This window comes from Pelophylax lessonae, assembly GCF_965119305.1.
Source record: "Pelophylax lessonae genome assembly, chromosome: 2".
Classification (NCBI taxonomy): domain Eukaryota; kingdom Metazoa; phylum Chordata; class Amphibia; order Anura; family Ranidae; genus Pelophylax; species Pelophylax lessonae.
Genome location: NC_138769.1, coordinates 174,099,607 through 174,122,674, shown reverse-complemented (window position 1 = coordinate 174,122,674; position 23,068 = coordinate 174,099,607). Strand labels below are relative to the sequence as shown.

Sequence of the window (23,068 nt, the reverse complement as noted above, 5' to 3'; positions counted from 1 at the left end):
ACCCACTGTGGTTACTATGCAGAAGGGCAGCCACTAAGCACTGGACCTGGATGACTGCTGCTATCATTGTAGTAGCGACAATTACTACAGGGATTTGCAGCTTACACAGGCATCAGTCATGTATATGAGACATACACACTCACATTGCTTCAAGCTCGACCAATGAAATTTAAAAAAAATATATACCTAAGCTTCGGCTGTAATCGTTTCCTAATACCTATAATACCAGCTTCTGGAGGTAGTATAGCTGGTAAAAATGACTCCTCTTCCACTTCCTATGCTGAAAAGACTTTATTGCTAAAATAAGCGAATAGTAATTGGTCACATTCAACTATTTGGCTTCATGCACACATGCAGCTGCTCATTGGGGGCATCTGCCATTTTTTTCCTGCCTCTAAACTCTCCTCTAAACTCTCCTGAATGTTAGCCTACAATATGTGTCCATGCACACATGCAGCTGCTCATTGGGGGCATCTGGCATTTTTTTCCCCTATTTCCTAATTTCTTAATCAGTTTAGGCCAATGTGTACTGCTACATATTTTTGATAATTGGTTTGCGCAAAAGTTATAGCGTTTACAAATTATGGGATAGTATTATGAACTTTTTATTTTTTTTATTATTTTATTAGTAATGGCGGTTGATCAGCGATTTTTAGCGGGGCTGCGATATTGCGGCGGAAAGATCTGACACTTAGTGACACTTTTTGGGGACCAGTGACACCAATACAGTGATCAGTGCTAAATAATATGCACTGTTACTGTATAAATGACACTGGCAGGGAAGGGTTTAACATCAGGAGTGATCAAGGAGTTAAGCCTGCTCCTAGGGAGTGCTTTCTAACTGTGTGGGAAGTGGACTGACTGCAGTAAGAGAGAGATCAGTGTTCCTGATTGGTAGGAACACACAATCTCTCCCTTCCTGTCTGACAGAACAGCCGTCTGTCTTGTTTAGATAGGCAGACGGCCATTCTGTCAGTCTCCTTGACAATTGTGCGATCATGGCCACCGGACCCGTGGACTGGCTCCTGCTGTGTCTTATCCACAATGCATCCTGGGATGGGGTATAAGTCTGAGGGATCTTTGATCAAATTTTTTGGTCACTTTTGAACTATTTGTTTGTGTATAGTGAACTGTTATGGTTCACTCATCTATTTAGCGCTGCACATATATATATGATTTTATGCTTGTTAACAACACAGTTTGTCCGTTGTTTGTGCTAGCAGCTTCCTTTATAGTCTAAAAAGGGTAAAAATAGCCGTGCTAAAATAAGAAAAAAAGGCTGCCCGTACAAAGGTGTTATCAGACCAAAAATAATAGTAAAAAGGAGTACAGCGCCAAACACTTCTGCATAAATAAATACACCAGAAGAAAAAGACTCAGAAAAATTCATAAAGATTCATAGAAAGTCCGTGAGGCCAAGTGCTAATAATCAGAAATGAGTGAAGAAAGGTTCCAACACCATAGGATCACAACCCCAGTCCTGGAAGAACCACGTGCTCAAGTATAGCAATTCCCTTACCGGAGTGCTAGACCCCCGGTTAAGGAAGGTCCAACAGGCATGGATCACAGAATCATCACTGGGGCAGAGTCCACTCAAATATCTGGCACCGGGTCCAACACGATGACTTCATCAATATTAAAGTATCCTCATACATTCATACTTCATGAACATGGATGGATAAAGATGTCCCCGCAGAATGTTCTCAGGCACAGCGGAGTACCCGCTCCAGATTTGGCCCCCGGCAGATGAGGACGTGGTTGGGAGTGGCCACTACTTCCGATTCTCGCTCACCAGCCGCACGAGAGGGGAGACACAACAATCCTTCCACGGCCAGAGCTCAGCCGAGACTGACTGCTCTGCCACACACTCCGCTACCGGAGTACAAGTACAGCTTGTGTAACAGTGTAAATTTGCCCTCCCCTCAAAAACACTCAATACACAGCCATTAATGTCTAAACTGCTGCCAACAAAAGTGAGTACACCCCTAAGTTAAAATGTCCAAATTGGGCCCAAAGTGTGAATATTTTCTGTGGCCACCATTTTTTTCCAGCATTGCCTTAACCCTCTTGGGCATGGAGTTCACCAGAGCTTCACAGGTCACCACTGGAGTCCTCTTCCGCTCCTCCTCGACGACATCACAGGGCTGGTGGATGTTAAAGAACTTGCGCTCCTCCACCTTCTGTTTGAGAATGCCCCACAGATGCTCAATAGGGTTTAGGTCTAGAGATATGCTTGGCCAGCCCATCACCATTACCCTCAGCTTCTTTAGCAAGGCAGTGGTCATCTTGGAGGTGTGATTGGGGACGTTATCATGTCGGAATGCTGCCCTGCGGCACAGTCTCCGAAGGGAGGGGATCATGCTCTGCTTCAGTATGTCACAGTACACGTTGGCATTCACGGTTCCCTCAATGAACTTTAGCTCCCCAGTGCCGGCAGCACTCATGCAGCCCCAGACCATGACACTCCCACCACCATGCTTGACTGTCTTTGCAGTGGCGTAGCGTGGGGGGTGCAGGGGGGGCGGGCCGCATCTGGGGGGGGCGCATCCGCAGTGTCATTCTGTCTGTCTGACTATGACATACACAGTTCACACACTGTCTGTGGCTGCCTCCATCTTTAGGCTGGGAGATGTCCAGCGCGGCCGCCCTATAGCTGAAAATGGCGGGTGGGGGCAGGGCTGGACTGTGCTTCACCTGTCCATTGGGGCAGGGCTGGACTGTGCTTCACCTGTCCATTGGTGTAGGGTGGGGTGGCATTGCAAACCAAGCCCTGCCTATTCCGCCTCTCCTCACTGCTCAGTCAGTTTAGCAGTGAGTGAGTCAGCAGAGTGTTTTTTTTTTTTTTTAATCACCTGATTAGAGCCAGAGGCTCTAATAGGCTTCAAAAAAGGGTGGTCCCGGGGAGCAGAGCAGTGCGCCCCGAGCCCACCCATTGTGTGACAATAGCGAATGAAAATTTGCTATTGTCACATGGATCCTCCTCCTGGCCAATCAGGAAGCGGGTCTGAGACCCGTTCCTGATTGGCCGAAAGGAGGAGGCGGGAGGACTCGAGGAAACGCGGGGAACTGAGGCGAAGCTGCCGCTGCAGGTAAGTTCCTTTGCATTGAAGGGGGCAAGCTGGTCTGTGTGCATTGAAAGGGGGCACGCTGGTCACTCTGCATTGAAAGGGGGCATGCTGGTCTCTCTGCATTGAAAGGGGGCACGCTGGTCTCTCTGCATTGAAACGGGGCACGCTGGTCTCTCTGCATTGAATGGGGGCACACTGGTCATTCTGCATTGAAAGGGGGCACGCTGGTCTCTCTGCATTGAAAATGGGCATGCTGGTCTCTCTGCATTGAAAGGGGGCACGCTGGTCACTCTGCATTGAAAGGGGGCATACTGGTCATTCTGCATTGAAAGGGGGCACGCTGGTCACTCTGCATTGAAAGGGGGCACGCTGGTCATTCTGCATTGAAAGGGGGCACGCTGGTCTCTCTGCATTGAATGGGGGCACGCTGGTCATTCTGCATTGAAAGGGGGCACGCTGTTCTCTCTGCATTGAATGGGGGAACACTGGTCATTCTGCATTGAAAGGGGGCACGCTGGTCTCTCTGCATTGAAAGGGGGCACGCTGGTCACTCTGCATTGAAAGGGGGCACGCTGGTCATTCTGCATTGAAAGGGGGCACGCTGGTCTCTCTGCATTGAATGGGGGCACGCTGGTCATTCTGCATTGAAAGGGGGCATGCTGTTCTCTCTGCATTGAATGGGGGAACGCTGGTAACTCTGCATTGAATGGGGACACGCCTGTATTTAGATGCATTTTACTTTAATTACATCAGTATTTTCATAACAAACAATACATGTGCTTAGGGGGTAAGGGTTTCTTTAACTAATCTAGTGGAAGAGACTCGAGTGCTAAAATCCCGCGGGTTAGGGGGCGCAAATTACTTGCCTTGCCCCGGGTGCTGACAACCAACGCTACGCCACTGTGTCTTTGTACTCCTCGCCTGGTTGCCACCACACACGCTTGACACCATGTGGAACAAATACGTTTATCTTGGTCTCATCAGACCATGGGAAATGGTTCCAGTAATCCATGTCCTTAGTTTACTTGTCTTCTGGCTTTCATTTGCATCATCTTTAGAAGAGGCTTCCCTCTGGGATGACAGCCATGCAGACCAGTTTAATGCAGTGTGCGGGGTATGGTCTGAGCACTGACAGCCTGACCCCCCACTCCTTCAACCTCTGTAGAAATGCTGGTAACGCTCATACGTCTAATTCTTTGCCATGAGGTGCCATGTTGAACTTCCAGTGACCAGCATGAGAGAGTGAGAGCAATAATAGCAAACTTAACACACCTGCTCCCCATTCACACCTGAGACCTTGTAACACTAACAAGTCACATGACAACGGGGAGGGAAAATGGCTAATTGGGCCCAATGTGGACATTTTTACTTAGGGGTGTACTCACTTTTGTTGTCAGCGGTTAGACATTAATGGCTGTGGGTTGAATTATTTTGAGGTGACAGCAAATTTACAGTTATACAAGCTGTGCACTCACTACTTTACATTGTAGCAAAGTGTAATTTCTTCAGTGTTGTCACATGAAAAGATATAATAAAATATTTACAAAAATGTGAGGTGTGTACTCACTTTTGTGACATACAGTACATTTAGTAAGTAAGGTAAACAGATCACACATGTGTATTGCATCTAGGGATGCACCGAAATTTCAGCGGCAGAAACATATTGGCCCAAAAATTGTGTTTTCAGCATTTTGCCGATAACGAAAAAGGTGCTGATAATGGCGCTAAAAAAGCAAGTGATTTTGCCGTGATTTTATCACGATTTTACTGTGCTTATGGTGTATTTTTCATAGGTCATGTGACTCAAAAACTGCATCAAAACATAATACTGTTGCGTTATTTATGCATTCTTGCTGCGTTTTCAATACATTTCCATGGGGAGTTATGCTTTTGGTGTGTTTATTTATCTGACCAAATATGCAGCAAGCATGATTTTTAGCACAATAGAAGTGCAACGGACCAAGCATTTTTCTTAAATTCAATACATTAATTTTCTTTAAAATTATTAATATTAATTAAAAAGTCGAATATGATAAAATTATATATAAAAATATATTAGAAAGGCTGGATTCATCTCTTTTTCATGGATAGTGTAGGACCCACTGATAATGGGGTACTTTGACGCAGTAGTGGGCTTGAGCACGATATGGCCATTTGGTGGGACCAAACCCCCATTTTTATTTATGGACTCTCTTCAGATTTGGTAGTAATTTCTTTTGCATTTGCGCGCTATTCTTTTTTAATATACATGTCTTTTGGTTCATAGCTGCAGCAGCTTTGGAAATACATGGGTATGCTCCCCCAAATTTTTTGCCTGATAAAAATATATATATTTTTTAAAAACAGTTTCGGTTTCAGGAAAGTGCATCCTGAATTTTCAGTTTCGGCACCAATATTTCCATTCGGTGCACCTCCAATTGCACCAATAGGTGTATATGGCAGGCTAAAGTTCCACATGTAGGTGTTAGAGCTGCACGAATAATCGTTAAAAAATCGTGATCTCAATTCAACCCCCCTCATGATCCTAATCCGGCCTTTCCGCGATTCATGTAACAAGTGCAGAGCAGTCGGCAGAAAAAGCAGTCGGCAAAGCTTATTATAGCATTGCTCAGCGCTGAGAGATAAAAGAAACATTGTATAATTTTGTTATTTTAGGGATTAAAGGGATGAACTTCGGTCTGCAAATGAGGTCAGTTTACCCACTTAAAGAAGATGTAAAGGCAGGAAGTATTTTTATCTTAACTCTTTCTATGCATTAAGATAAAAATCCTACTCTGTGTAGCAGCCTCCCCAGCACCCCCTAATACTTACCTGAGCCCGTCTCTATCCAGCAATGTCCACGAGTCCCTCAGCCGTTTGGGACTCTCCCTCCCGATTGGCTATGACACAGCTGAGGCGCCATTGGCTCCTGCGGCTGTCAAACAAAGTCAGTTAGCCAATCAGTAGGGGTGGGAACCAAACCACAGCTCCGTGTCTGAATGGATACACAGAGCTGCAGCTCGGCTCGGGTGCCCCCATAGCAAGCTGCATGCTGTGGGGGCACTCGACAGGAGGAAGGGGTCAGGAGCACCAGCCAGGGACCCGAGAAGAGGAAAATCCAGGCTGTTCTGTGAAAAACTACTACACTGAGCAGGTAAGTATAACATGTTTGTTTTTTTTGTTTTTTTAAAACGAGAATTTACAATCCCTTAAGACCCCGTTCACACAGGGGCGACGCTACTTGCTGGGGCGACCTATGAAGTCGAGGTGCGACATGCACAGACTTCATATCATTGAAGTCAATGCAGGTCGCCTCCAGGTCGCCCCAAAGTAGTACAGGACCTTTTTTCTAAGTCGGAGCGACTTGTGTCGCTCCTATTAGAACGGGTCCTGTGCTAATCAATGGCAGGTGACCCACCGCGACTTGTCAGGCGACCAAGTCACCTGACAAGTCGTGCTAGTGTGAATGGGGACTTAAGGCTCGATTCACACCTATGCATGTTACTTTTGAGCATTTCTGTAGTGCTTTTGCTGTACTTTCCACATTTTTTTTACCGCAATTTTGCTGTGACTTTTCAGCGATTTGTTTTTTTTTATGTTTTTTTTTTGGAAATTTGTTGTTGGGCAGATTTAAAAACGCAAATCACGGCAAAAACGCAATACTTGCGCTTTGGATGCAGGTCCATTGAAGTCTATTACATGCAAAACACTGCATTTTGCAGGAAAAAAAGCCCCGGACCCTTTCCAAAAACGCAGAGGCACAAAAATGCATTGATGCGAATGTGTTCCAAAGGAACCCATGTTAAAAAAATTAAATACATTCCTGCAAAAAGTATGAAAAAATGCCTTAGTGTGAATCGAGCCTACAGACTAAGCCTTTTTCTGACCCTTGTTGCTTACAAGTTAAAATCAGTATTTTTTGCTAAAAAATTACTTAGAACCCCCAAACATTATGTATATATATATATAGTAAACCCCCGCTCCATCGCTGTTCAGTTTTTGCGGTCCCAGTATATTGTGGTTTGTTCTGTAATGTTATTTTACTATATAAATCATTTAAAATAAAATATTTTTGTGTTTTCCATAGCTCTTGCAATGTCTCTCAGTATCTTTTATGTGTTTAAATGACATTCTATTGTTTTAAAAGTGTGTTTGAAGACCTTAAAATGCTTTTAAAAGTACAGTGACAGTAAAAAAAAACACGCCTACAGTGTATTTTAATAGGGTTTTTCTATTTCACCGATTTTCACTTTTCGCGGCTGGGTCCGGAACGTAACCCCCGCAATGGAGGGGGGTTTACTATATATATATATCTTTTTTTTTGCAGAGACCCTAGAGAATATAATGGCGGTCGTTGCAATATTTTATGTCACACTGTATTTATGCAGCGATCTTTAAAAGGCAATTTTTTGGGGAAAAAATACACTTCAATTAATTAAAAAAAAAAAAACTAAACAGTAAAGTTAGCCCAATTTTTTTATATAATGTGAAAGATGATGTTACGCCGAGAATCAAAATCTTTATTCTAAGCAAAGAAATTGTGATTCTCATTTTATCCACAATCGTGAAGCTCCAGTAGGTGTACTTTTATATACAACCTGCTGCTGCTACCATTAACCCAAAACTGAACAAATAGCTTGAACAGCTTATTACTAAAGATATAAAATAAATTGTGACTGTTCTCTAAGATTTTCCATAGCTCTCATTTTTCTTTTTAATTCCCTCACAAAAATGTCCTAAATATCTGGAACAGAAAGTCATGTTTTCTGGATCTAAAGTAGAATGTAAAAATCTCTAACAGATCAACATATGGCAAGAAGTTCTAGAACAGGAGTTTAAGTCTGTAACTGCTTAGGAATGAAGGATCAGCCCACCTACTGTAGATACAACAAGCCTTTGAATTCCACTGAACAGGAAACCCAGCGTCTGACATATAGGAGGCTGAAATGAAGTCACACCTAGAAGTTTCTATATTGCCGAACAGTCACCAGATTCAGACAGCAAATGAAAAACGATTTTTAAAATCCAAAAGTCTGATCTGTTACTGTAATGCAAAACTGACAGTCCTCATTACAGTTAACCTTGTGTTGCCCATACCAGCTGTATTCCAGCTACCAATAATATCAATGCAGGAACAATAGGTTTGTTGGGAAGGGCGGTACAGACACTTTTAATGCATGAGTTCTATTGCAGGAAATAATAATATAATACTAAAAACAGTCTATGCGCATCATGTTTTCCTGTCAAGAGTGATATTTTAGTTATAGATGAAGCCTGGTGGGCTAATTCAACTTCCGCAGGATCTCTCAATTGTGCTGCTGCCCACCTCGGAGTTCCAGGCCAACTTTGTTCCAGAATCCCCAGTTACCTTTTCTGTAATAGTGACAGCAGCATGCATAGTCAGGATCTTAGGTGCAGAGACTCTATGGGGTGATTTTTTTAAAAACTGGAGCAGATAGAATCTGGAGCAGCTGTGCATGGCAATCAATCAGCTTCTATCTTCAAATTGTTCAGTTAGGCCCCTTTCACACGGGCTTTCCGATCAGGTCGGCCTGTCAGTTTTTCAGGCGGACCTGATCGGATGCTCCATGCACCCCTATGGAGCAGAGGATGTCAGCGGTGACAGTCCATTGACACCTGCTGCCATCTGATCCGATCCTGTCCATGAAATCCGGACAGATGGAAACCCTATTTTCCATCCGCCTGGAGCATCGGATCGGATCGGATGAAAACAGACAGGCAGTCCATTATCATCCGATCTCCCATAGAGGAGAGCAGGGGTTTGACAGCTCCATCTCTGCAAATTAAGCGGAGACGGAGCTGTCATCCACCTGCTCAGCGGATCGATCCCCGCTGAGAAAAATGGAGTCCACCGAGCGTACCGCCTGTGTGAAAGGACCTTTAGGCTCCATTCACATTAGAGTGTCTCCAAAGTCGCACGATATCCAGTGTGACTTTGGAGTGCGACTTTGATCCGAGTTTACATGCCATGATCAAAAGTAGCACCAAAGTAGTGCACACAGCTTTTCAAAGGGGGGTCACGAGAGTGGAGGTGATACACTGCACCCTAAATCTGTGGGATATTCAAGCACTGGTGATTGGGAATTGTCCCCGCACAACACCTAACCACGATTATATTTAATTTCACCATGGACATTTTCATTCCAACACTTTATTCATTTTGAAGGACTTCTTTTTTGTGTTATCTAAGTAGTAATTGATTATAATTTTGTTACAAACTAAATTTTCAAAACTAGTTTCAAAACTTTTTAGTTTACACGTGCGCAGCACTCTCTCTATATATTCAATAGCTTTTCAAAGTTGCTGCAACTTAAACCACTTCTGGACCAGAAAATTGATGACAACCCCACACCATATTAAAGCGGAGTTCCACCCAGTGAACTTTTTTTTTACTAAAAATACCCCCGGGACAGTCAGGGCTAGTACATTCCACAATGGCTAGCCTCTGATCTGTTCCGGGTTGCACTTACCTGCAAGACGAAATACTTACCTTGAAAATGTGTTCTCCAGCGCTGCCATCTCAGGTGTGGGCAGCTTGAAGCCAGCGCGTCCTCTTCTGTGTCCTCTTCCGTCTTCTTCGGTCCCACGATGCACTGCACCGGCCCCGCCGTCACTTCCGGGGCTGCAGCATCATCCCAGCACAGCTTCTGGGCATGCCCAGAAGCTGTTTTGCAAGGTATGACGGCGCCTGCACCGGAACTGACGTCGGGGCCGGTGCAGGCGCATTGATTCCTGGGAGCGATGACGTTCAGCTCCCAGGAATCATTGCATGCCAGTGACGAATCGCCGTGGCCGCCGAGGGGAGGAAGAAGGAAGTAAGGTAAGTATATTATCTTCTAAACGGGGTAAAAAAAAAAAAAAAAAATTGGGATTATCCATTTGTTTTTCAGGTGACCCGGAGCGAGAAGATGGAGGTAAGTATAATTTTAGGGTGGAACTCCGCTTTAAGAAGGCCTGGCTTGCAGTCTCCATTCTAATTCACCCAAAAGGTGTTCTGTCAGGTTGAGGTCAGGACTCTGTGCAGGCCAGTCAAGTTCCTCCACCCCAAACTCGCTCATCCCCACTATACTGGCAAAAGTATTGGACCAACCCTCCAAATCATTTGGTGGAGGAGGGATTATGATGTGGGGATATTTTTCAGGGGTTGGGCTTGGCCCCTTAGTTTCAGTGAAGGGAACTCTTAACCACTTAAGCCCCGGGAGATTTTACCCCCTTCCTGACCAGGCCCTATTTCGCGATTTGGCACTGCGTGAATTTAACGGACAATTGCGCGGTCGTGCGGCACTGTACCCAAATGAAATTGACGTCCTTTTTTTCCCACAAACAGAGCTTTCTTTTGGTGGTATTTGATCACCTGTGTGATTTTTACTTTTTGCGCTATAAACAAAAAAAAAAAAACGACAATTTTGAAAAATTAACAATATTTTTCACATTTTTTTATATGAAATTCCCCCCCAAAAAAATGTAAAACTCAAAATTTTTTAACATTTTAGGCCAATTTGTTTTCTGCTACATATGTTTGGTAAAAAAAAAAATCGCAATAAGCGGATTTTGATTGGTTTGCGCAAAATTTATTGCGTTTACTAACTAAGGGAAAGATTTTTGTAATTTTTATTGTTTTTGTTTTTTTAACGAGTAATGGCAGGGATCTGCGATTTCTTTTTTTTTTTTTGCGGGACTGCGACATTGCGGCGGACAGATCGGACCCCTGACTGACATTTGACACTTTTGGGGTTACCAGTGACATTACTACAGTAATCAGTGCTAAAAATATGCACTGTTACTGTAAAAATGACACTGGCAGGGAAGGGGTTAACTTTATTAGAGATGCAGGGGTTAAATGTGTCCCTAGGGGCGTGCTTCTAACTGTAAAGGGGTGTGGCTAGTGATGTAACCACAGAGACATACGATCCTACATAGCAGGATCATATGATCTCTGCAGTTAGTTTCACAAGGGAGAATGACAGGCGGCTGTGTTTACATCAGCCACCTGACTTTCTCCCTCTCCACCGTGAGAGCGCGAGTGACCGGTGGACATCGGGTCCACCGGTCACACGCGCGGTCATGTCAGGGAAAGAGCGGGGGCGGGAGCGTGCTCGCCCCCTAGAGGCTCTCAGGCTAGTGGCGTAGTACTACGTCACTTTGCCTGTACGGGGCTGACCGCCGCAGTAAATAGTCGTGCGGCGGTCGGCAAGTAGTTAGGTGTCAGCATACCAAGACATTTTGGACAAGGGGTTGGGCTTGGCCCCTTAGTTTCAGAGAAGGGAACTCTTAAGGTGTCAGCATACCAAGACATTTTGGACAACTTCATGCTCCCAACTTTGTGGGAACAGTTTGGGGATGGCCCCTTCCTGTTCCAACATGACTGCGCACCAGTGCACAAAGCAAGGTCCATAAAAACATGAATGAGCGAGTTTGGGGTGGAAGAACTTGACTGGCCTGCACAGTGTCCTGACCTCAACCTGACAGAACACCTTTGGGATGAATTAAAGCGGAGACTGCAAAACAGGGCTTCTCGTCCAACATCAGTGCCTGACCTCACAAACGTGCTTCTGAAAGAATGGTCAAACATTCCCATAGACACACTCCTAAATCTTGTGGACAACCTTCCCAGAAGAGTTGAAGCTGTTATAGCCGTAAAGCGTGGGCAAACTCAATATTGAACCCTACGGAGTAAGACTGGGATGCCATTAAAGGTCATGTGCGTGTAAAGTCAGGTGTCCCAATACTTTTGGCAATTTTATGTATAAGAAAATGTCAGGAGACGTAACTCCGATCTACCAACAACAGAAATACGAAGTCAGGCAAACACAGCAACGTCTGAATGACAGACTAAGGCCCTAGGCACGTGGGCTGGGCTCCTTTACGCATCTCAGGACTTTGTTTTCATTTCTAACTAAAGTCTACCTTTAACCATTCCACTGCCAGAGACGCTTTTGCCTTTCTTTGCACACATGGATAAAAAATTATTTTAGGTCAGAAGATTAGTTAAAACCTCCCAAACATGATATATTTTCTGAAAGCAGACACCCTGGAGAATAAAATGCTTGTAGAACATTTTTTTATGTCACAAGACATTAGTGCAATGGTATGTCAAGCCCAAAATTGCAGTAAAAATACGCTAAAGGTCATTTCAAGGAAAATAAAAGTGAAACCTAGGAAGAATACCTAGTTAGCATTCCTCCATCCTGTCATGTAAGGACATACTAACCATTGAGCACTCATCTCCGATATTATAGAAGTGCATGCTCACCCTTGTTCATAATCCCACGCTTGCACTGTTGCAGCAACCATGAGCTCAGCAGCTGCTGCTAAATGGGAAGAATGAGAGGTGAGCATAGCCTTAACCACTTAAGCCCCGGAGGATTTTCCTGCTAAAAGACCAGGGGGTATTTTGCGATTCGGCACTGTGTGACTTTAACGGACAATTGCGCGGTTGTGCGACGCTGTACCTAAACGAATTTGACGTCCTTTTTTTCCCCACAAACAGAGCTTTCTTTTGGTGGTATTTGATCACCTGTGCGATTTTTTGATCACGCGCTATAAACAAAAAAAGGAGCGACAATTTTGCAAAAATAGCAATATTTTTCACATTTTTTTATATGAAATTCCCCAAAAAAAAATGTAAAAATCAAAATTTTTTAACATTTTTGGCCAATTTGTTTTATCCTACCTATGTTTGGTAAAAAAAAAAATCGCAAAAAGCGTATTTTGATTGGTTTGCGCAAAAGTTATCGCGTTTACTAACAAAGGGAAAGATTTTTGTCATTTTTGTTGTTTTTTTTTTTAACGCGTAATGGCGGCGATCTGCGATTTTTTTTGCGGTACTGCGACATTGCGGCGGACAGATCGGACCCTTGACTGACATTTTTGACACTTTTGGGGTTACCAGTGACATTTCTACAGTAATCAGTGCTATACATATGCACGGTTACTGTAAAAATACACTGGCAGTGAAGGGGTTAACTTTATTTGGGAGGGAGGGGCTGTGTGTGTCCCTAGGGGCGTGATTCTTACTGTGATTGGTTGTGGCTCTAGCTGTAAGGACACTGATCAACGGATCTACATACTAGATCCGTGTGATCAGTGTCTTTACAGCGAGGAGAATGACAGGCAGCTTGTTTACACAAGCTGCCTGACATTCTCCCTCTCCCCCGACGATCGCCGAGTGACCGGCGGACATCGGGTCGCTCCCCAGACCCTCCCAGGCTAGTGACGTTAATTAACGTCACTCTGCCTGGCAGGGGCTGACCGCCGCAGTAAATCTACTTGCGGCGGTCGGCAAGCGGTTAAAAAGGAAAAGTTTGAAGTATAGAAAAAAAAAATAAACATACAGTATCTCACAAAAGTGAGTACACCCCTCACATTTTTGTGAATATTTTATTATATCTTTTATGTGACAACACTGAAGAAATGACACTTTGCTACAATGTAAAGTATTGAGTGTACAGCTTGTATAAGTGCCCATTCACACTACCGCGACTTGTCAGGCGACTGGCCAACCGCGACAAGTCGCGGTCCATGCAGTGCTGCGGAAACCGTTCTAATAGGAGCGACTCAAGTCGCTCCGACTTAGAAAATAGTTCCTGTACTACTTCGGGGCGACATTGGAGCGACCTGCATTGGCATTCATTATATAAAGTCCGTGCAAGTCGCGGTGCACACGACTTCACAGGTCGCCCCTGAAGTCGTGCCGCGGTAGTGTGAACCGGCACTTACGGTGTAAATTTGTTGTCCCCTCAAAATAACTCAACACGCAGCCATTAATGTCTAAACCGCTGGCAACAAAGGTGAGTACACCCCTAAGTGAAAATGTCCAAATTGGGCTCAAAGTGTCAATATTTTGTGTGGCCACCAGGATTTTCCAGCACTGCCTTAACCCTCTTGGACATGGAGTTCACCAGAGCTTCACAGGTTACCTCTGGAGTCCTCTTCCACTCCTCAATGACGAAATCACGGAGCTAGTGGATGTTAGAGACTTTGCGCTCCTCCACCTTCTGTTTGAGGATGCCCCACAGATGCTCAATAAGGTTTAGGTCTGGAGAAATGCTTGGCCAATCCATCTCATTTAACCTCAGCCTCTTTAGAAAGGCAATGGTCATCTTGGAGGAGTGTTTGGGGTCGTTATTATGTTGGAATATTGCCCTGTGGCCCAGTCTCCAAAGGAGGGTGATCATGCTCTGCTTCAGTATATCACAGTACATGTTGGCATTCATGGTTTCCTCAATAAACTGTAGCTCCCCAGTGCTGGCAGCATTCATGCAGCTCCAGGCCATGACACTCCCACCATCATGTTTGACTGTAGACAAGACACACTTGTCTTTGTACTCCTCACCTGGTTGCCGCAACACACGCTTGACACCATCTGGATGAAATAAGTTTATCTTGATCTCCTCAGACCACAGGACATGGTTCCAGTAATCCATGTCCTTAGTCTGCTTGTCTTCAGCAAACTGTTTGTGGGCTTTCTTGTGCATCTTCCTTAGAAGAGGCTTCCTACTGGGACAACAGCCATGCAGACCAATTTGATGCAGTGTACATTGTATGGTTTGAACACCGACAGGCTGACCCCCCCCCCACCCCTTCAACCTCTGCAGCAATGCTGGCAGCACTTATACATCTTTTTCCCAAAGACAACTTCAGGATATGTGAGCAAGGTGAGATAAAGTGGCGCTGCCTAATTTTAAGTGATAAATAAAAGTAAATATTGTTATTTAAAGTGCTATAGTGTTAATTGATAAATAAAGACTCAGTGTAAAAACAACATCAAAGTTAATACACAAATTGCTCTCCTAAGCGCCGGTTCACATTGCAGCGACGCTACTTCGAGCAGCGCGCCGCGACCTCGGAGCGGCCGCCACAGACTTCATAACATTGAAGTCTATGGCGGTCGCCTCCGGGTCGCCCCAAAGAAGCTCCGGACCCTTTTTCTAGGTCGGAGCGACTTGTGTCGCTCCTATTAGAACGGGTCTGCAGCTTCCCTATGGGAGGCGACCTGTGAGGCGACCAGGTCGCCTCACAGGTCGCCCTAGTGTGAACCAGCACTTAGTTGAAGTGTTATAAAGTGTTTAAGTGCAAACAATAGGTAGATAATTAATGTGCCAGTGAAAAAAGATGTGTTTGAAAGCACACTTGGTATGATGTGTGCCTTGCCTGTAAAAGTGGTGATCCGTGCAATAAATATTATAATAAATAAAATCCAGTAAAATCACATCTGTGCTAATAGCAGATAAATACAACAATAAATAGTGCTCATGCAGTGAACTGAATAGTCCCAAAAAAACAAATCAACAGTCTATTTGTTGCTGGGTAAATCCGTGGTGTTTAAAGGAATATATACCGTATATACTCGAGTATAAGCCGAGTTTTTCAGCATGTTTTTTCATGCTGAAAATGCACCCCTCGGCTTATACTCGAGTCACTGACTGGAGTGTCTTTTTAAAAATGGCGCCGCTCGGCGCCGACGTGTCACTGCGCATGTGCCGCATGCCCGGAAATAGCCGAACGTGTTCGGCTTTTCCCGAGCATCGGTGGCGCATTTGCGGTGACGTATGGCGGCGCCGGGTGGCGCGATTTTTAAATCGAAGACGGCGCCTCACCGACAGGTAAGTGAGATGCCTCCGCAGCCCCTGTATTTCCTCATGCAGTGCTGCGGGCATGGTACAGGACATTCTCCTGTACCATGCCCGCAGCACTGCATCTCCTGTGCCATGCCTATACCTACTGTGCCATGCCTATACCTACTGTGCCATGCCTATACATACTGTGCCATGCCTGTACATACTGTGCCATGCCTATACCTACTGTGCCATGCCTATACCTACTGTGCCATGCCTATACCTACTGTGCCATGCCTGTACATACTGTGCCATGCCTGTACCATCACCTGTACTATGCCTATACCATCACCTGTGCCATGCCTGTACCATGACCTGTGCCATGCCTGTACTGTGACCTGTGCCATGCCTGTACTGTGACCTGTAACATGCATGTACCATGACCTGTGCCATGCCTATACCTTCATCTGTGCCATGCCTGTACCATCACCTGTGCCCTGACCTGTGCCATGCCCTTACCATGACCTGTGCAATGCCTGTACTATGACCTGCGCCATCTCCTGTACCATGCATGCAGCCCCTGTTTTGTGTCTCGTGGTGGTCCAGTAGCTGCAGCATTTCCCACCCTAGGCTTATACTCGAGTCAATAAGTTTTCCCACTTTTTTGTGGCAAAAGTAGGGGTCTCGGCTTATATTCGGGTCGGCTTATACTCGAGTATATACGGTATTCAATAATCGGTGAAAAAACAGCTAATCAGGTGTTATTAAGGTGCTTCCAATGCTTTTAGGGTGGTGTGGGTGATGGGTGAAACACACAGGTGCACCCCTCCAATTGCTCCCGCACTCACCGGAGGTATGTACCCCTACAGGGGTAACAAGCCTTATTGCAGCGTTTTCTGTAAGACTCCTGAGGGAGGGGGGGTGTCCCCCTTTTTGCCAGATAATAGGATCTCCTCTTAGGTGCAGTCGATGATGATATATAAGGAAGAAGTACTGCTGTATTCCTTATTTCCCCTGTCTTTTGGGATGCACCCCATGGTTTCATACTCTGTAGAACCTAGGGGGTCTTTTACTTGATTGTTTACCCCATGTGGGGGCAGGTGATACACAGGGGTTGATTTATTAAAGGCAAGTAGACTGTGAAGTCGCTCAAGAGCTTGGTAAATGAGCAAAAGCTCTGCTGACTTCCATTATCCAATCATGGGCAAGCAAATATGCTGATTTTTTTTTTTCATTTTCCTTGCACGTGATTGGGTAGCTTTACCTCCTTCACTAAGCTCTGGAGCAACTGCACTTTGCAAAGTGCACAGTCTATTTGCCTTTAGGAAAAGAACCCCACAATCTCTGTATGTTATAAGCCAGTGATGGCAAACCTTGGCACCCCCAGATGTTTTGGAACATCTGGGGGTTTTTGGAGATTTCTCATAATGCTCAACTATATTGCACTTGAGTACTTGAGCATCATGGGAAATGTAGTTCCAAAACATCTGGGGTGCCAACGTTTGCCATTAAATTATAAGCATTGGTTTTCTGCTATTTTCTATTTTTGGATTTTAGAAGTGTTTACTAAAATTGGATATTTTTTTACTCTTTATTACTCTTATTACACATTCTTTTTTTACCTCTGAAATCCCTGAAGGTCAATTTTCTTTTGGCATATTGGAAATCTAGGTTGACTGCCATGCAGGCCAAAGCATTTAAGTTATAGGTGGACACTTAGAAATCACTCATGGTGTTCTACATCTTGATGAGATTTTATTGTAGATATCTCTATATTAAAGTTCCAGGTTCTAGCTGCCATGTGAGCCAAACCAACAGGTTGATCTAATGATCTAATTGTCTCCTGCCCCAGATCCACATTCCTACTTTCATGTCAGCCCCCACCACCCCACTTGGCTCCCTTCACCCAACTAAAGCAGAGCATAGCAATGTCAATGTTACATAGTAATGCCCCATACACACGTTCTGATAATCGTACGACAAAACTCGCTTTCGACCTGATCTCACGATAATCTGATCGTTAGTACACAGCTTTCGACAGCCGATCACGACAGTTGCTCCAACAAAATCGGAAGGGACAAACAGAAAAAACTTCTGCCGTACGACATCTTATCGAACGATAATCGTTTCGTCAGTACAGTATGTGTACGCTAAAAGTCGATCGACAAATACCACGCATGATCGGAAACAGTAAAATGACTTTGCACGACGCAGGGGTCAGACGTATATGACATCACTTCCGATACGTAGCTATGAAAAATACACTTGCTCAGTGAATCGTACGAAGAAAATCTGATGGTTTGTACGCAGAGTTGGTTTCGATTTTAGTAACATGCAACAATTTACGAAACATTAGCCATACGATTATCGGATCGTGTGTACGGGGCATTCGTCTGGTTGAAAGAAGACACAAGTCCATCCAGTTCAACCAATACTGTGTTCCATGTGGACACAGTATGGGAAGAGGAACCTGTGTTAATGAATTCCCAATGAATACAGCATGGACATGTTCTTTTCTCAGCAAAATCCATCTGTTTCCACCCTGCATTACATGTCATGGGCAACCACACATCCGGTATCTCATTTTGTAGAGTGTGAGCATGATGGCCCATGGTGGCACCACGTCAATAAACATTGCAGAAGTCAGCAGTCCCGAAATATGAACAAAATGATGACTTCACTGAAGCAGTCATTTAAAAAAAAAAAACTGTAACATTTTTCAATGTCTATGTTTCCATAAATCACAATTTTCTTTTACATTGTATCTCTAGGAGAAAGGTTAGAATTCCTGGCAAGTTTCTATTTCTGCCTGTGCCCCCAATGGGGAGGTTTACTCTCTATTTGTACCACTGTCAGGGGAAATCCCAAATTCTAGTCTGAGTTTTGCGCTGCAGTGCATTGCATGTGCGAGTTAATGCAAAAGTTACTGCAAAGCATTTTAAGCCTAGGTTCACAGTCACTGATGTTCCCGCACAGCATCATAATCACACTTTGTTCATGCAAACCACTGCGGTTGTTAATGTTAGGTTAATAGCATCCTAAAAAATGGTTTTCAAAAAAATCGCTTGCAATTCACAAAATCTGAGTGCATGGGTGCGAACACTTATGTGATCAGATTCCAGTGCAGCAACAAAAAAGGGTAAAAGCACCTTTTTTCTGCAGGTACGGTGTGATTTGAGCCCTAAAGAATGAATGGGCACAAATCACACTTCTATGAATCCCATGTGATTTAAACAGAAATGCGGTGCGATTCCTGTCCGAATCACATACGGTTCCACACATCGCACCAGAGTGAACCTGGGCTGACATGCTTTAGCACGCTGCAATGCCATTCATTTTGAAAGGCAATCCAATGCACTAAGGCATGGGTGTCCAACCTTTTGGCTTCTCTGGGCCACGTTGAGTGTAGAGAAATATTCTCGGGCCGCATATAAAATATATACTATAGTTAAGGTATATAAGTAATAAAATGCCGCTGCGCCCCCGCACTAATTTAACACAACTAGAGGATGATCAAATTAAATGGAATCAGTATACAGAGGTTTACTTCTTCTGAGAGATAATAAAGGAACACTCTAACCACCATGACCACTACAGTGGTCATGGTGGTAGGAGTCAGAAACATTGCACATGCCCCCCCCCCCCCCCTCCCCTCCGAGGCAGCCTCTGCCTACCATTAGTTGGAAGCTGCTGTGGCCGTGCCCCTGACCCAACTTCCTTCCTTCCTCCCCCCCAGCAAAAAAAAATTGTCGGGGCAGTGGGCCGCATTGCCTGCGGCTCCGGGCCGCATGTGGCCCTTGGGCCGCAGGTTGGACATGCCTGCACTAAGGTGACATAGCTCCAACTCACATGCATTGCTGCGTACCACAACGATAGATTTTTTGATAGATGTATCAACTTGGGTACAATCAACCTGCCCATGCGTGGTTCGGATCTAAGCCAGTCTCTGGAAGCAGCCGAGATTCATACCATCTATGACCAGCTTTAGTGCCGGTTCACACATATGCAATGCGGGAACCCTGCGAATTAACTGCAGGTTCCCGCATCGCACTCGACTGACAGGCAGTTCACACTGCCATATGCGAATCGTTGGGGGTGTCAATACAAAGTTAACGACACCCCCAGATCAATTCGAATATCGCAGTAGGAACAGTCGATTTGGACATGAATCGGATCGCATAGGTGTGAACACCCTTTACGTTTCGATTCTGGTGTGAACCAAAAAAAGTGTCCTGGGTGATTTTGGTCCGAATGTGATGTAAATTCAGCCATACAATCTGTATGCCTGAATTTGCAATGCATAGACATTGCATGTGATTTGCAGAGCAGTGCACTGCGAATCACATGCGATGTCTGACATCGCATGGTGTGAACCGACACCTCAGAGTTGTCCGCAGAACAAGAGGTAAGGGCTATCTTTCATTAGGGACAGCTGTTTCAGAGACAACCACCTAAGGACTGATTCAGATGGCCATATATTGGTGAGAAATCCTGCCCTATGCACACCATGTGTGTGAACGGCACACAAATAAATGGCAGGTGCCAGCGCTGTTCACACAGCGATTAGGTGCGAACAGGGCTTCTGATTGGAAACAGACAGTTTGCATCCAAGGTTGGTCGTTCTGACCGCAACTAATCATCCGTCCAGATGCTGAGTTTAGCCACATGTGATTGCTGCAGTCTAGCCGCCCATCTGAATGAGCCCTAAGAGGGAGCAGCTGCCTCCTTCTATGTTTACTACTTGAAAGCGAACACGTGATCTACAGCTACAGCTGTCCACTTGTACTAGAAAGCATTGTCTATGAGTAATTGGGCAGTGGAATCTAACAGATGTGCTTACATACAGTAAGTAAAGGCTGCCATAAATGGCTTGAATTTCAAGTCGGAGGTGTCCTTGATGGCACCACCAAGTACGGCCGAATTCCACTGCTCAATTAACTTTTTGTCAAAAGAACCAGGTAGAAAATTGTCGGCCAAATAGTGACTGCATCCAATCAGATGCAGCTTCTGCTCAGGTTATCTGACAGCTGCAGGTGCCAGCTGTCGGAATACAATACCTGGTAAGGGAGATTCATCAATCCACGCTGATTAGGCAAAGGCTGCCATACACAGCTTGAATTTCACCCAATTTCTTCTGAATGGGGCAAAGTTCGAGCCATGGTTAGCGCAATCCAGCTCAACAAAAGTTTTATTGTTCAATACCATATCTTATATCGTTGTTTTTGTATTCTTACTAGTATCCCACACACACATACTTCCTGAAGAAGCCATGTTGGCGAAACATGTAGAAGATGTTGTATAAAGGATCTTGTCAATTTCACCATACAGTGTGAAAAAGATGTCTACCAGGAATCTCTTCAAGATTTGTTATGGATTTCATGTACTGTATTTTCTGGCGTATAAGACTACTTTTGAACCTCAAAAAAATCCCCCAAAAATGGGAGGTCGTCTTATACGCCGAGTATAATATCTCCAAGGTAACCTAAGTATAAGTATTCCCGGTAGATCATGTAATAGGGGGGTCTTCTTATACACCCAGTCGTCTTATACGGCGGAAAATACGGTATTATTTGTAATAAAAAATTTAAAACTTTGTGTGGTTATCTTTGGTTATAATCGAAGCACCCTAAAAATCCCATTCCTATTTTGGGTACAACTTTCTCTATGCAATATAAGGGATGTGGTGCAATTGAGATATACACCTTCCATCTGCACTTATACTCCTAGATTCAATTGACATTTGTTGAAGAAGCCAGGCAGAGAATTGTAGGTTGAACAGCACCTGCATAAAATTCGCTGCATCCACTGTTCAGGTATTCTGACAGCCGCTGGTATTGGCTGTCAGAATACAATGGCCAGCAGTAGAAGTTTAGTCCATCTGCACTGTTTAGTGGGGATGAAGGAATCTGTTGGATTTCTTCAATTTGGCCTGCAAGCCAATCAAAAGAAATCTCTGTGTGTATTGCCAGCTTTAGAGGGCTTAGTTCTGCTTTAAAATGAGCATCTTCACCCCATAAAACTCAGCCTCTCCCACAATGTGCTATATACAATTTTACCCAAAAAAAGGTCAGATATGTCAGCGTATCATATCCATGCTGATCAGCCATCTTACCTGCATCGTAGAAGGTGTCCAGCACCTCTGTCTCCCCGAAGTCCAGCTCCCCAAAGTTCACACTGGTCAGCTGTGCCCCCTCGCTCTCACAGGCTCGGTGCAGACATTGCAGGGCTCCAGATTCAGGGCTGCCCCCCATGGCTGACTTCAGGCTGTCATTCAGAACATACACCACTCTCAGCGATCTTTGCTTGGTGATCCACTGGGATCCCTCTCCTCCTCCTGCGGGATCAGGGGCAGAACTGACCGCTGGTATCCCCGATGATGGGGTACACTGAACTTCCCCCCCTGATCCAGCCTGGCTGCACACCCCCATCTCTGCAGGTGCCTGCATTGAAGCATAGAGTCCATTGCTCTCCATGCTGACAGGTGCTGATTCTGTCCCTCCCCACATTGGACAGGACTCAGTATAGTCACTGGGGGTTGGAAGGGGGGCTCTGATCAACCCCTTAGATTGAATCCACACTATATTAGAGGGTAGAGCAGGACACAGGGCTCATCGCAGGTCACAGAAAAAGCTGAAGAGCAGCTCCTGCAATGAATTCTAGAAAGTCATGTGACAGATGTCACCTGCAGCAGCTGTAGAGTCAGTGGAAGTTTACTGATCAGTGCAGAATATAGTTGGAGACTCTATGGATCTGTATGTAATCAGTACATAATATAGGCTGATCTCAGTGCAGGCTCTATAGATCTATATGTAATCAGTACAGAATATAGTTTTCTCTCAATGCATGCTCTATGGATCTGTTTGTAATCAGTACAGAATATATTCTGATCTCAGTGTATGCTCTATGGATCTGTATATGATCAGTACAGAAAATAGTCAGATCTCAATGCAGGCTCTATGGATCTGTATGTAATCAGCATAGAATATAGTCAGCTCTCAATGCAGGCTCTATGGATCTGTATGTAATCAGTGGAGAATATAGTCTGATCTCAATGCATGCTCTATGGATCTGTATGTAATCAGTAAAGAATATAGTCTGATCTCAATGCACGCTCTATGGATCTGTATGTAATCAGTAAAGAATATAGTCTGATCTCAATGCAGGCTCTATGGATCTGTATGTAATCAGTACAGAATATAGTCAGCTCTCAATGCATGCTCTATGGATCTGTAATAAGTACAGAATATAGTCAGCTCTCAATGCAGGCTCTATGGATCTGTATATAATCAGTGGAGAATATAGTCAGCTCTCAATGCATGCTCTATGGATCTGTATGTAATCAGTAAAGAATATAGTCTGATCTCAATACAGACTGTGTCCAGGGATCTGTATGTAATCAGTACTGAATATAGTCAGCTCTCAATGCGTGCTCTATGGATCTGT

At 44.6% G+C, this 23,068-nt stretch overlaps 1 protein-coding gene across 1 annotated transcript in view; it reads right to left on the bottom strand.

Annotated features, from left to right (window-relative positions):
- The window catches only part of MAP3K15 (mitogen-activated protein kinase kinase kinase 15), a 311,475-nt gene extending 288,624 nt beyond the window's left edge, over window positions 1–22,851 (bottom strand). Inside the window, exon 1 of the mRNA XM_082244591.1 lies at window positions 21,738–22,851. Coding sequence (XP_082100717.1) covers window positions 21,738–22,131 — 394 coding nt within the window. The 5' untranslated portion in view covers window positions 22,132–22,851. The remainder of the gene's footprint in view (window positions 1–21,737) is intronic.
- Window positions 22,852–23,068: the final 217 nt, after the last annotated feature.